The sequence below is a fragment of the Xiphophorus couchianus genome, chromosome 3 (genome assembly GCF_001444195.1).
Source record: "Xiphophorus couchianus chromosome 3, X_couchianus-1.0, whole genome shotgun sequence".
NCBI lineage: Eukaryota > Metazoa > Chordata > Actinopteri > Cyprinodontiformes > Poeciliidae > Xiphophorus > Xiphophorus couchianus.
In genome coordinates, this window is record NC_040230.1 from 17,615,352 (window position 1) to 17,628,465 (window position 13,114).

At 36.8% G+C, this 13,114-nt stretch overlaps 1 protein-coding gene across 1 annotated transcript; it reads right to left on the reverse strand.

Annotated features, from left to right (window-relative positions):
* Positions 1-515: 515 nt before the first annotated feature.
* Positions 516-11,019, reverse strand: hibadhb (3-hydroxyisobutyrate dehydrogenase b). Its single transcript, XM_028012915.1, has 8 exons — positions 10,880-11,019; positions 10,268-10,428; positions 10,059-10,168; positions 9,848-9,969; positions 2,462-2,595; positions 2,196-2,272; positions 1,946-2,102; positions 516-1,157 (listed from the first exon to the last, which is right to left on the reverse strand). The coding sequence occupies exons 1-8, from the start codon at positions 10,947-10,949 to the stop codon at positions 999-1,001; spliced, it is 990 nt and encodes a 329-aa protein (XP_027868716.1). The 5' UTR covers positions 10,950-11,019; the 3' UTR covers positions 516-998.
* Positions 11,020-13,114: the final 2,095 nt, after the last annotated feature.

The following is a 13,114-nucleotide window of genomic DNA, read 5'->3' on the forward strand; positions in this document are numbered from 1 at the left end:
ACCTTGGCCCCTCAGCAGTTATTGGTAAAGCAGATCAGAAACATGCTGCAGTTCTTCTCTGGCCAACACGTGTGTGTGTGTGTGTGTGTGCATGCAATACTGCGCCTGATTACAGTGGGAGGCAACATAGAAATTACATGCAATTTTCAATGTAGCAGCTATGCTTCTAGCATTACAAAAGATTGTCCAAACGGTTTCAGCAGTCACTCAGTTTGTGGACAAATGTGGTAGAGAGTGAGGATGCCTCCAGGGGCATGAAATATCCTCTCACTGCAAAACTGCACACATTTCAGACAAGCTAAAGGCTAAATTCATTCTAATTAAAAATGAAGTTATTTTTGGCAATAAACTAATAACATTTAAATTTTGTAGCAACAACAACAAAATTCTTTTAAGTTCATTTTAGTTGTGGAAATAATAATTACAATAATAATATCTTACTTATTTCCGTCATGTTCACCTTAAGAAAAAAACATTAATAGAAGAAGGCAGGGACTAAATTATTTGGTAGGAAGCTCAAGACAATGAGTACTTTGCGTTTATTCTACAACAGCATATTACATTTAAAAGTAACAACTCCATTGTCAACAGAAAAACCTAGTGTGAACAGAAAGACCATTGTAAAGAAATAAAAACATGATAAAAATGTAGAGAATAAAGCCATATTGCAGTTATTCAGGATTCACAGAGTAATATAATCAAAGTTTCAGGGATTTTCCTCTTCGTGTAAGTGACAATTCACATGGGATTTAAACAGAAAGGAGTGTCTTATAGAAAAAAAAAAAGTTTAATCACAGCTGAAGTTTAACTTCCAACATTACAGAAGTGCTCAAGTGACCCATCAGACTGTGCCGTAGTTCTATAGGGCTTCATGTATTTCCTAACTTTGGGCAAAAATAAAGTCTCTGTGTCACAATACACCCTATCTACACGCTATGTTAGTCCTGTGCAGGGCGAGGCACGTGGCAACGTCGTGGACGGAGTGGTGGAAGCGGATGTTACTGGCCCTCCTCTTCGCGCAGGAACTGGAACACGGAGGAGAAGTCTTTATTGGCATAACCGCGCGCACACATCATACGGTAGATCTGGTGGGCCAAGGAGCCGAGGGGGACAGGAGTCCTCGTGTTGGTGGCTGTGTTCTGTGCCAGACCCAAGTCCTAAGAAAGAAGGAAAGCAAGAAAGAAAGAATGTAAGGCAAACATACATTAGAAAAACCAACAGGACTTAAAATTTCATTCAGAAAACAAAACCACAAGCCGTAACACACACGCCACAGCATGTTCTGTCTGAAAGTAGCTCAACTAGTTTACTGGATGGCTTCAAGTGTTTTTCCAGAGCAAATTCAATTCAATTCTTAATAGACTATTAATAGAAAAATAGAGTAGACATATAAAAATGAAAAATCGACTATGCATCAAATGAATGTTTACTTTTATGGAAAAGAAATGTCTACACTATCAAAAAAAACAAAAAACTATAAGCCCGTCTAGATAATTCTGGTGAGTGTAGTGAAAAATGCACTGATTCAGTCAAGTTGCTTTAACACAGCAGGCTTGAGTTATAACTTTGATGCTAGGTAAAAGTTTCTAATCAAACAATATCTTAAAATAACCTGTGTGTAGAATTAGGAATACCAGAACCTGTGGAAAGATTCAAAATATAAAAATATAGGAGTTGTTGCATAATTACATCTCATCAGATCAGTTTTCATTCAGTTTCTGACTTTAAAAAAATCATTACAAAAAGACGATGTATGACTACTTGTTGCAAAGAATTGTGAGAATGCAAACAAAAAAATAATAATTTAAATTTAACATATATGACCCTACAGCTCAGACCCAGCATCTTTATGTTCACAGGCTGATGAGGTTATTTTTGGTTACCAAAACAACCATAAAAACAGCCCCATCCCTCCTACTTGTGAATGCGTGGTGAATAATCTGACCTTAGCCATCAGCTGTGTGCCAAAACCTCCCTGGTAGTTGTTTCCAGATGGGACTCCCTCCATGACTCCTGGCACAGGGTTGTAGGTGTCACTGGACCAGCAGCGGCCTGAACTCATGTTTAATATTTTGGCCAAAAGCTTTGGGTCTAGTCCAAGTCTGTGGGTGAAGAGAATGGGCTTCAGGGATTATATTTCAGCTACTTATGAACATACTTAATTATCCATTTCGATGTTTATCATTATTATCTACCTGATTCCCAAGTTCATTGTCTCTGAGGTCCCAATCATTCCTATGGCTAAAAGCATGTTGTTACAAATTTTTGCAGCCTGTAATTACATGAGCACATAAAAGCATTTAGAAACCAAAATACTCAGATTATTGGTGTTTGTGAGAAAATATTCTTGTTCAATAACTGACTATCACACACATACTTTACATATTTATCTTACTAAAAGGTTGTTATGTGAACAGGAAAACGCCATGAAACTGGACCAACGCTATAAAGGTAATCACACCTGTCCCGTTCCAACTTGACCGCAGTAAACCACATTAGCTCCCATACAGCTGAGAAGCTCTTTGGCTGCAGTAAATTCTTCCTCCGCTCCTCCGACCATGAAAGTCAGTTTACCTGAACTGGCAGCGCCCACACCTAGAGAAGAAAAATAAAGCATGCTTGCACACGTTGCTATGACGATAAAGCCAGGTTTCATTAGCCAAAATTCACATTGAATGAAAAATGGAGCACACATCATTAAATAGGTCAAACTTAAATTGCTAATAAAAGTTTTAAAGGAGCAGTTCTAAGTCTCGTATGTTGCATGGTTATTTAATTTATATAAAAGTTTACATTTCATAAAAACCACCAAAGCCGTTCGAATTAACTCACAGACCATATTTTCTCTCTCTTTCTTCATGCTTTTAATCCTTCAGATTAATTTGATGTAATTTAATCTATTAGAAAGTTATAGTCATATCCAACAATTTTGTAATGTACTAGAGAAAGAAAAAAGAAAATATACATTACAGAAAACAGAGAAAAACAAACTGTGCAAAAATGTCTTAATCTAAAAAGAGAAAACAACATGTCTCTTCCTGACAGTGGATTTTTCAGAATAAAATAATTGTCTATTAAAAAACAAAGGTGTAAGAGACTCTTACAACAAAACCTTCAGCAAAATTAACACAGTTTTACTTTAAGCATTGCTTTCATTTTAAAAACAGAAATACTTTTACATTTATAATGCTAGTAAAATAATAACCACATGTTGTTAATAAGTCTAAGCATGCCAGTAATTGAAAAACATTTTTGTAGCATTTGCAAGCATAGATACACATATATGCATGAATTGAAGTTAAAGATTGTGATCCAAATTCAATCTCAATTATTGAGTTTAGATGTAGTCATTGCCAATAAAACACACACACACATACACACACACACTAGATAAAGGGTTTGACTCAGTGACTCAAACCATTTTTTAAGCAGTTGTGCAGTCGGTGGAAGCCCTGAAAAAACTGATGCATGAAAAGAAAATCTGACTGTCTGTTCTCACGCTGCTTTTCATTTAGATGTAGGAACAGCTGGTTCTGGTTCAGGTTCATACAGGGTTAAAATCTTGACACTATACAATAACCAGGTGCAAAACATATGGGTGCCAAAGAGTTAGCCAGCGCAGTCTTATAATTAATCCTTAAGTTTACAGGAAGCCAGTGGAGAAGTGCCAAGGTGAATGTTAAAAGTTTCCCCTTCTCTAATCCTCAGACAAAGACTGCTCGAAGCATTTTTGCATTAATGGACAGAAACAATGAGCTAAGTGTTGCAGAAGGCAACGCAGATAAAAGAAGAAGGATCAACTGCAGCTTCAGAGTTTATCCTCAACATCTACATTTAACAAAGAACATCAGATTCTACAAATGAATCAAGATATATCTAAACGCAGGAGTCCAGTCAGTAACACAACAATAAATGAAGAGACTTGGAACATTTCACCCTGTCAAACCTAGCAGGTATGGAACCCGCACTAAAAAAATTTTCTTATACAAGAGAAACTACAATTAGTTGGAATAAATCAGATTTCTGATACAATAGTTCCACGGAATAAATCTGGAAAATAAATTACAATTAAATCAGTACGTTTAGTTTCCAAATGGTAAATGAGTCATGAGAAAACAATCTTGATTCACTCTAATTGGTAATAGGGGAAAAAAAATAAATTATGAAGACATCCTTGATTTAAATTCCAGAAAGACTTAGCCTTAAAAGCAAAGTATCATAGATTGTGTTTCTGGGCTCAAAAGCGCCTGAAAAAAACAAAAAAAAAACAATTGCACAATTTGTCTTTTGGTCAAATTAATCTTATATTCTTATCTTTCCTTAAAGGAATCAGTTCCTTTAAGGGGGAAAAAAATACAAAGTAGTAACAGCAAGTCCAAAAGGCACTCAGATGGCATGGGGTTGCACCAGATCTCCTGGAAAAGGCTTAATGTGTTGTTTTATCTAGAAGATGTACAACCTTGTGATTGAAAGGACTATCAACGTATGGTGTGCAGACATTAAACTCCTGCTGCAGCACACAGCAGTTCAAGACAGAAACAGGAAAACCTAAATCCAGTGTGCACAATCATGGGTTAACATGCATATAAATCTTTATTATAGTTGTGGAGTCCTACTATAAAATGGACTAACTTCAAGGAAAGGGACTGAAATGGATGTAAGTATTTTAGTTTTTTAAATTGCCACCTTCATTTAAATCAGAGACACAGCCTAAGGGTAAAATATTTACACTGCATACACTAGAGATATTCCTTAATAAAATATTTTTCTCATGTAATGATGTAAATGTTAGAAGTCTGGTGGATTGATAAATAGAGAAGCTATAACGGAGTCATGGAAAACTGCTAACCTGTTTGGTGGTCTTGTTAAAATAAGTAATTTAGTCAATTTTATTAGTTATTAGAGTTTTCAAGAAAGTACATTCAACATGACTGTCTCTCAAACATATGAATGTATATGTTTGGCAGAACAAAATGAATAATATGATCCCTTTTACCATCCTTAGCCTCTGTCATTTTATAGCAACTACATGTTGTAAAGTAGACACAGAAGGTAGGATAAGTATTTAACACATGATCAATACCTCTCATAACCTCCCCTAAAATATTCCTAAAGTGCAACAAACATGAAATCATCACCAGTAACAACCTACTGAGTCCATAAATGCAAATAAGTCGTACCACAGATGTTCTTCAATATATGAACTCTGTCCCAGTGCAGTGTGCCAAAAAACAGACCCATACTATAATAATGCCACTTCCAAACTTTACTGTTGGTATTGTGTTTTTGGGATAGTTTGCAATGCATTTTGACCTCCAAACATACATGGTGTGTATTTTAATATCCAAAGAGTTTGTTTATCTTATCTGACCAGACTCTGTCCTCCCCAGTGAAGTCTGTAGAGATCATGCATACAGGCCATGGTGGTTGAGTGCATTGCTCGTTTTCCTTTGAAACTATTGTACCTACTAATTTCAACTATTTCTAGAGTTTTCCACAAATGATACTTCTCTCTCACTCAACTCTTTAAATGGTTCTTTTCACCCCTCTCTTAAAATCTCGTGGGGAGCACCTGGTAGTGGGCAGTTTATGGTGTTATGATATTCTTTCCACTTCCAGATTACGGCCCCACTCATATTAAATTATATTAATTTGCACTAAGTGACAGGATTTCTGATTACTGAGATATTTCAGCTTGGGTAATGACTATCAATGCCATTTTCCACCCATTTTTCTTCATGTGCTCAATCTTTTCCTGTCATTCAGGTTTCTTAATCATAATCTGTGGGAATCTGTGGTGTGTTCGTCTGCATGTGTGGGCTGAATGGGTGGTTACCAACATGTGCTGAGATTTTTATGTCAAATGCACCTTTGGAAATTTATTTACTTAGAAAATTGGTGCTGTGTTCAAAACGTATTTTACCAGCTGTGCTCAACGACAGAAAGAGACAGCTGCCTACTAAACATGAAACAAAAACATCTTTAAGACACATGTTGATTTAATTATAGCAGTCTCTTCTTTCCACATGTACTTTTATGTCTAAGCTTTAACCACTGCCACTGTATTTCTTTTAATTGCTGAGTGACAAACTGAGTTGTTCAAACCTTTTTATTAAAAAGGACCAAAACCTTGGGATTGATGCAAGTATGACATGCATTTTAGTTTCCAGTGGTTAAATCACTACCACCACAAACAGACATTTGCAGGACAAATGCCAATTCATGTGGGCCATCATGGGAAGGAAGGATATAAATTTTTACTAATCTTCAGGGGCCAACCATAAAACAGACCAACCTCAATTGAACATAAAGAGACTACTCTGACAAGACAAAGCAGCCATGGGAACCAGAGATTTATGTCAGGACATAAAAATACTGTGCCGTCTACCCTGATTAAAATGTATGTACAGCAAGGCTGTCACAATAATAAAATTTCAATCTTGTCAGAGATACTAATATTATTTTTTTGATACTGCAATTTTTTTGAAGGCATGGGATACTTTCTAATTTAGAGCAAAACTTAAATCACAATATGATCATATTTTATTTAATTTGGGCAACCAGTGAGTAGAAGACAACTCAGCCCTCATTTAGAAAAAAAAGAATATTTAAAAGTGTGACATCCGTATTTGGAAAACAGTAGACAAGATAACGATATAAATGTCAATATCCTTTATGGATGTTGGTACCTTTGATTTAGTTTGGTTCCAAACTTAAGAAACTATGTTTGTAACCAGTGCAGTGTTTCCCAAAAAGGAATACTGCAGTGGATAGATTTTTAGGGGTGAGCAGATTAATCTGCTCCAATTTCTTTAATTCTGGGTCATTGGCAATCAGCCAGTACATGCATGTGAAGCCAATCTTATCCACCAATCTTTTCTACAACAACAAGGGACTGAGAGAGGGCTGCAATTATCAATACTCAGTTTACAATGGCCAAATTTGCAACTATGTTGCTATATTTATACATTTATATATTTAAACAAATCAGTGTAGGCTAAAGTCAGCCAGGCTTTTTAGGTATCGGTAATTGGCCAGAAAATTGCAATCGGGTAACATCCCTGGATAATGACAGGGGAAATGCTGGAGTGCCACTTTGTGCTTTCATTTGCTTTTCAATTTGTTGCAGGTACAAAAATAAAAAAATGGAAATTGGCAATTAAAGGTCATTCTACTCTAAAATAGGTCGCCTTGAAACAATCATTTGCTGTTTATGAAAATGGTTTAAAGATAAATTGGTTGGAAATATGGATCTGACAAAGACAAAACATTTTCTACAGTGTGAACAAGGATATAGTCCATGTAAATATATTCAGCAGGAGCTGAATCAACTACAGTTGCAGTTTAGGTTCTTCTTGTTTCTGTTCAAATTGTCAGCTTCAGTGTGGCTCCACTGTAACCTCTGTTATCAGTAACATCAAAGCAAAGTAAGGGAACTTTATTTGTATAGCACATCTTCAGCAACAAGGCAATTCAAAGGGCTTTAATAGCCTTCAACACTTTTATAACCAAGTAATTGCTGTGTCCCTTACATGGTTTCTCCAAACTGCCTGCATGTCTTCTTCAATTTCTATGAAAATGGCTTCCTTCTTGCCACTCTTTGATAAAGGTTAGATTTTTGGAGTGCAGAACAAGTAGTTGTCCTGTTAACATGCTATCCAAAGCTCTTGAATGCTTCTGTGACTAATGTTCTCCTTATCCATGCCTGTCAGTTTAGGTGGGACGTCAAGACTTGGTCGGTTTGCAGCCGTACCAAACCCCTTTCTATGTATAATAGTTGACTGAACAAGACTGTGTAAGAAGTTATTTCATAATATAGTTCCAAACTAACATTCCATACAACTTTATCCCAGACCTGATTGGAGTGTTCCTTGATTTGATGGTGTTACTTCACTAATGTTCTCTACAAAATCTCCAAGGACCTAATATAATTGTCAGATTTACTCAGACAGAATTACACACAGGTGGACTATATGTCTTCATTAGATAACTTCTGAAGTGGCTGTTCTATATTTTGTTTGAAGTGCAAGACTTAAGCAGGCTAAATACACATCCATTTCACACATTTCTTTGAAAGACTTACAACCATATATCATTTTCCTTCAACTTCAATTAGCAATGTACCACTTTTTGTTTGTCTGTCACATAAGATCAAAGTGAAAGAAATTAAAATTTGTGGTTGTAAAGTGAGAGCATGTACATGTTTAAAGGAATACCAACAGTTTTGCAAGGCACTAAGAACATAACATTTTCTAAATTTGTGAATCACTCAAAGTTCTTTGACACAACATTATCACCTAATTTTGGAGAGTCACTGAGGACTTATTTCCCTCTATAGTCTCCCAAAAGTATCAGAAACACATTTTTGTGCAGAAGTGGTATCATTCCACATAAAATAAAATAAAATAAAATAAAAAAAACATCACAATCACAAACAAAAGAATAACATTATGGTTAAAAAAAACTGACAAACACTGATGAAAATTCAAATGTTACATAACCTAGATAGCTGGAGGTATCTAACCTGCAGAAAGCTGCAGGTTAGATACCTGCAGCTATCTAACCAAAAAAAGAATATTTGGCACTTTCTACATAATCAAGTCTCACTCTAGCAGGTTTATGTCTGGTTTGGTTCTAGCCAAGATGGGTGTGTCTCTGTTGGCAACATGTAAGCATGAAATGTGGAAACATGTGCAAGCTACGAGAGTGCAGGTGCTGTGGTCGGTGGTCCAAGAACTTAATTTTATGCGTTTACCGTGGGCCTGCCAGTTTCTTAAAAATCTCTTGGTATATTTGTTTGCTGCAGGTTGCCCCATCCAGTTGGTGCTGTACGCATTCTTCCACAAATACAGCCTTTGCTCATCCAGTGACGTAAATCCAAGGGACCAAATAACAAATGGTGCCAATCAAATCGCTTGTGTGAAATACCTGGCCTGACTCAGCTTCCACCACCACTGAGGCGGTTCCAAAAAAAAACAGGTACGAACTACACAGGATATGCAAATGAAGATGAAGATGACTGGGGCTGAAGAGCAATACCAGGTGTGTGAAAAAGGGGTTTTTGAAGCCAAATTTCTGTTATGCCCATTTGTAGACTGCAGGAGAATTAGGTCAACCTAATAAGCATCTATGCCCAAACAGGTGTCTGTCTGTTTTTTCACAACACATATTTCATTTAGTATCTTCCTATATTTTACAGTGTGCTTTGTCAGTCTTGGTCTCCTTCAAATAACAGAGACTTGACAAATTACAGCACTAAAAATTCAGTTCCATTCTAACTGATTATGCATACCTACACATCTGTTTATTTAAAAGAAATCATGGTAAAATAACAATTCTATATGAAAAATAAATAATATAATTAAACTGAAATGTTTATCAGACTGGACAGTTTCTTCTTTAAATGCAAAAACAAAAAATGACATATCCTACCAGCCTCTTAACCTAACAATTGTGTCTGGATCAAGACCACTTCATTTATTTCAAGGAGCTTGTGTGCAAATCGCTTGTGTGAAATACCTGGCCTTACTCAGCTTCTAGTACTAGTATTTCTAGCTAGTACTAGAAATACTGGTATTTCTAGCTAGTATTAGAAATACCGGTATTTCTAGTAGTAGTATTAGTAGCCTCACTCGCTTCTGGACATATTTGGCTATATGTTCTGCATCACATTGGGGGAAATGTTTCAGTGCTTGTATTTTTTTAAACAAGTGTGAATCTTGTTTTGAAAAGTACTAGTATTTCTAGCTAGTACCAGAAATACTAGTACTAACTTTCCTAAACAACTGGACAATGACTTTAATATTTTATACACAACACAAATAAGAAAAATCTGATTAAAATATACCTCCTGATACAGGTGCGTCCATAAAGACTGCCCCCAAGTTCTCAGCAGCCGTAGCCATTTCTTTAGAAACAGATGGATCAATGGTGCTGGAGTCAATCAGGAGGGATCCTTTCTTTACTTTTCTGTGGAGAAAAAATAAATAAATTAGATTAATTCATTTTAAGACCAAGTGATCTTTAGTGCAAACATTTAAAGAGAAATTAAATTGTACTTGAGAATGCCATTAGGTCCCGTGTACACATCAATGACATTAGGACTAGAGGGAAGCATGGTAATAATACGATCTGCTTTTTCTGCAACCTCTGCAGGATTGTCTACAATCTGTACAACAAAAGTAACATATTTTAATGTTACAAAACATGTCACAGAAATATATATATACAGAAATATAAATGTGAATCTATATTCAGTATACACTACCTGAGCACCCAGCTCTTGCATCTCTTTACAGGTTTCTGGGAATACATCTGTTGCAATAACAGGATAGCCATGCTTCAGCAGATTTTTTGCCATTGGGTTTCCCATATTTCCCAGACCAACAAACCCCACTTGTGTTTTTGAGGCCATGGACCGTGTGAAAACTGTAACAAAATTATGAAATGGGTAAATATTAAGATGCATAAAATCCCATATTATGCTAATTTAGACCGCGCATGTTTTGATACTTTATGTACAGAATTACGAATTATGCTACTGACAAAATATTCTAAGAAATGATCTAACAGTAGGACAACATGATGGAATGCAGACGATTTCTATCACATAGGCTTTTAAAACCAAGAAATACTAGCACTAACCTTCCTAAACAGTCTAACAGGTAAATATGAACAAAAACGCGATATTTAATTTGTAAAACAAGGCCGTAGAATAGCAGATACAATCATTTCAGCGGAAAATATCCCGAACTTTACCCAAAACATGTCAAGGTAAACCACTGTTGTGTCGCAAATAGCCTTCATTTAACTGCTCTGCTTTTTTAAAAAGTAGCAAAGGACAGCACAAATGTACAAAGTCTTAATTAACTTTCCGTACCGCACGCAATGTCAACATGTTTCCAACACCTTCCTACTAGGCACAGAGAACCTCTGAGCACAGCGGCCATGCTTCTTTCCTCTTGACCTTAAGGGGGACGTAAACGTACGTTCATAAGTGACAGCTGGTCTGTCCAATCAGGTAACAGGATTACGCAGCACGGCCCTACAGTTTCAGCCAATGAGCACCAGGAGAGGGTTTAGGACGTACTACGTAACTACAATGTTTCTTTCCTGTAAGGTGGTGGGAGTATGGCAAGCCGTTTTAACATAAATTCGGTTTCATCTGACGCCATAGTGGGAGTGTGTGTTTTGCTGAGCATCGTTTCGCTGAGATCAAATTAATAATCAGAATAGGGACCCGCTGAATTCGTATTCTGTTTTACTTTGTTTCACTTCGGTTCCGCTTTGCTCTCAATTCAATTCAAATTTATTTAAATAAGAACAGCACATTAAATAATATTACATGTGAAAAACAGAGCAACTGTTATTTTGTGCAAAGGTTTTCTATCTATCCATCCATCCATTTTCTGTACACCCTTGTCCCTAGTGGGGTCGGGAGGGGTGCTGGTGCCTATCTCCAGCTAAAGTTCCAGGCGAGAGGCGGGGTACACCCTGGACAGGTCACTAGTCTGTTGCAGCAAAGGTTTTCTAGTCACAGGCTAATTTGCAAACCCTGTCCTTAGTTGGATTTCTATTAAATGACAGCAAAAGTACAATTCAAAATTTCTGCAACTGTCACACACACCAGACAACTACTCTGAATTTCTGCAAGAAAAATATGTAAAATACATTTTAGAGATATCCAGTTCTCCACAACAAAGTGGGTTAATATCTATCATGATCACAAATGTTTGTTGCTTGTTTTTACATACAGTATATATACAGTTTCTGGATGCTTGGAGTCCACAGGGATTTCGGCTCCCCTTTTGCTAAACCTAGACCTGTACAAGTAGTTGATGGAGGGTAGGTCAGTCCTGATGATCCTCTTGACCTTCTTGTTTGTTGCAGTTTGGATCTTTCCTGTTTTGTGGACAAGCCAAACCACACCATGATGGATGTGCTCAGGACAGATTGAATAATGGTGATGACCACCAGCTCATGGGAGGTTGTACTACTTGGGTTGCTCCAACAAGTATAGAGTTTTTTGCTGGGCCTTCTTCTGAACTGTGTCTTTGTGTATGGTCCATCTTAGTTACTTTGCAAGAAAGGGTGGTTCCTATAGTGGCCAGAGGGGATTTGAAGTAAACACAGGGTTATTGAGGATAGTGAGGGCTGGGAGTCCACCATCATCTCAACTGTCTTGAGCAGGTTAAACTCCAGGTGATTCTGACCACACCAGAGGACTAGCCAATGCACCTCCTGTCTGTGTGCAGGCTCATCACTGCCTTGTATGAGAGGCCCCATGGGCCAAAACTTACAAACACTCTCACATGTACTATCAAACTCTCTCACTTGTACTATCAAACCCTTACACATACAATCAAACCGTCTTACACATACTACCAAACCCTCTTGCACATACTATCAAACTCTGTTAGAGAGTTTGATCGTATGTGTGAGAGAGTTTGATAGTACATGTAAGAGAATTTGCAAGTTTTGGCCCATGGCCTCTCATAGCCTTGTATCAGATCAGCAATGGTGTCACCTCACAATTTCAGGAGTTCACAGACTGAGGTACAGTCATTTGTGTAAAGGGAGAAGAGGAGTCGTGAGATACCAATCTTGGCGGCTTTGGTTCTGGTTAACCCGCTTTAACTTTTTCTCCTGTTCGTTACATCACAAACACAAATTTCGATGTATTTTTGGGGAATCTAATGTGATACACCATCACAGAGCAAGGTGGGAGGAATTTGTTTAATTTACAGATATTTACAGATAAAATTACAGATATTTTAGATACGCATTTCTGAAAAGAGTGGTGTGTATCAACAGTAGACCTTGACCCTTCTCACCATTCACTTTCCAGGTTTAAATTTCATTTTTGTGTGAAAACCCTGTGAAAATAAAGGGGAATATATCACATGCATACTGAACTGTAATTCTTTGCTAATTTGATTTTAACAAGCTTTAATGATCTGTTATATTTTGTAAGCAATTTCTGTATAGAAGATGCAGGTGAGAATTGTATATTGATAAATTCCTAAGCAAAAAATGTTACTCATAAATTTAAATAAATAAATGCTGACAGCCTTCATTACAGATTACACTATCCATCCATCCATCCATCCATTTT

What these genes read in the sequence shown, in the direction of transcription:
- hibadhb (XM_028012915.1), bottom strand. Translation starts at nt 10,949, where the DNA reads ATGGCCGCTGTGCTCAGAGGTTCTCTGTGCCTAGTAGGAAGGTGTTGG. An exon ending in TGCAAGAGCTGGGTGCTCAG is followed by an intron (nt 10,169 to 10,267) that starts GTAGTGTATACT and finishes TTTGTTGTACAG; the next exon opens with ATTGTAGACAATCCTGCAGA. An exon ending in GTCAAGTTGGAACGGGACAG is followed by an intron (nt 2,273 to 2,461) that starts GTGTGATTACCT and finishes ATGTAATTACAG; the next exon opens with GCTGCAAAAATTTGTAACAA.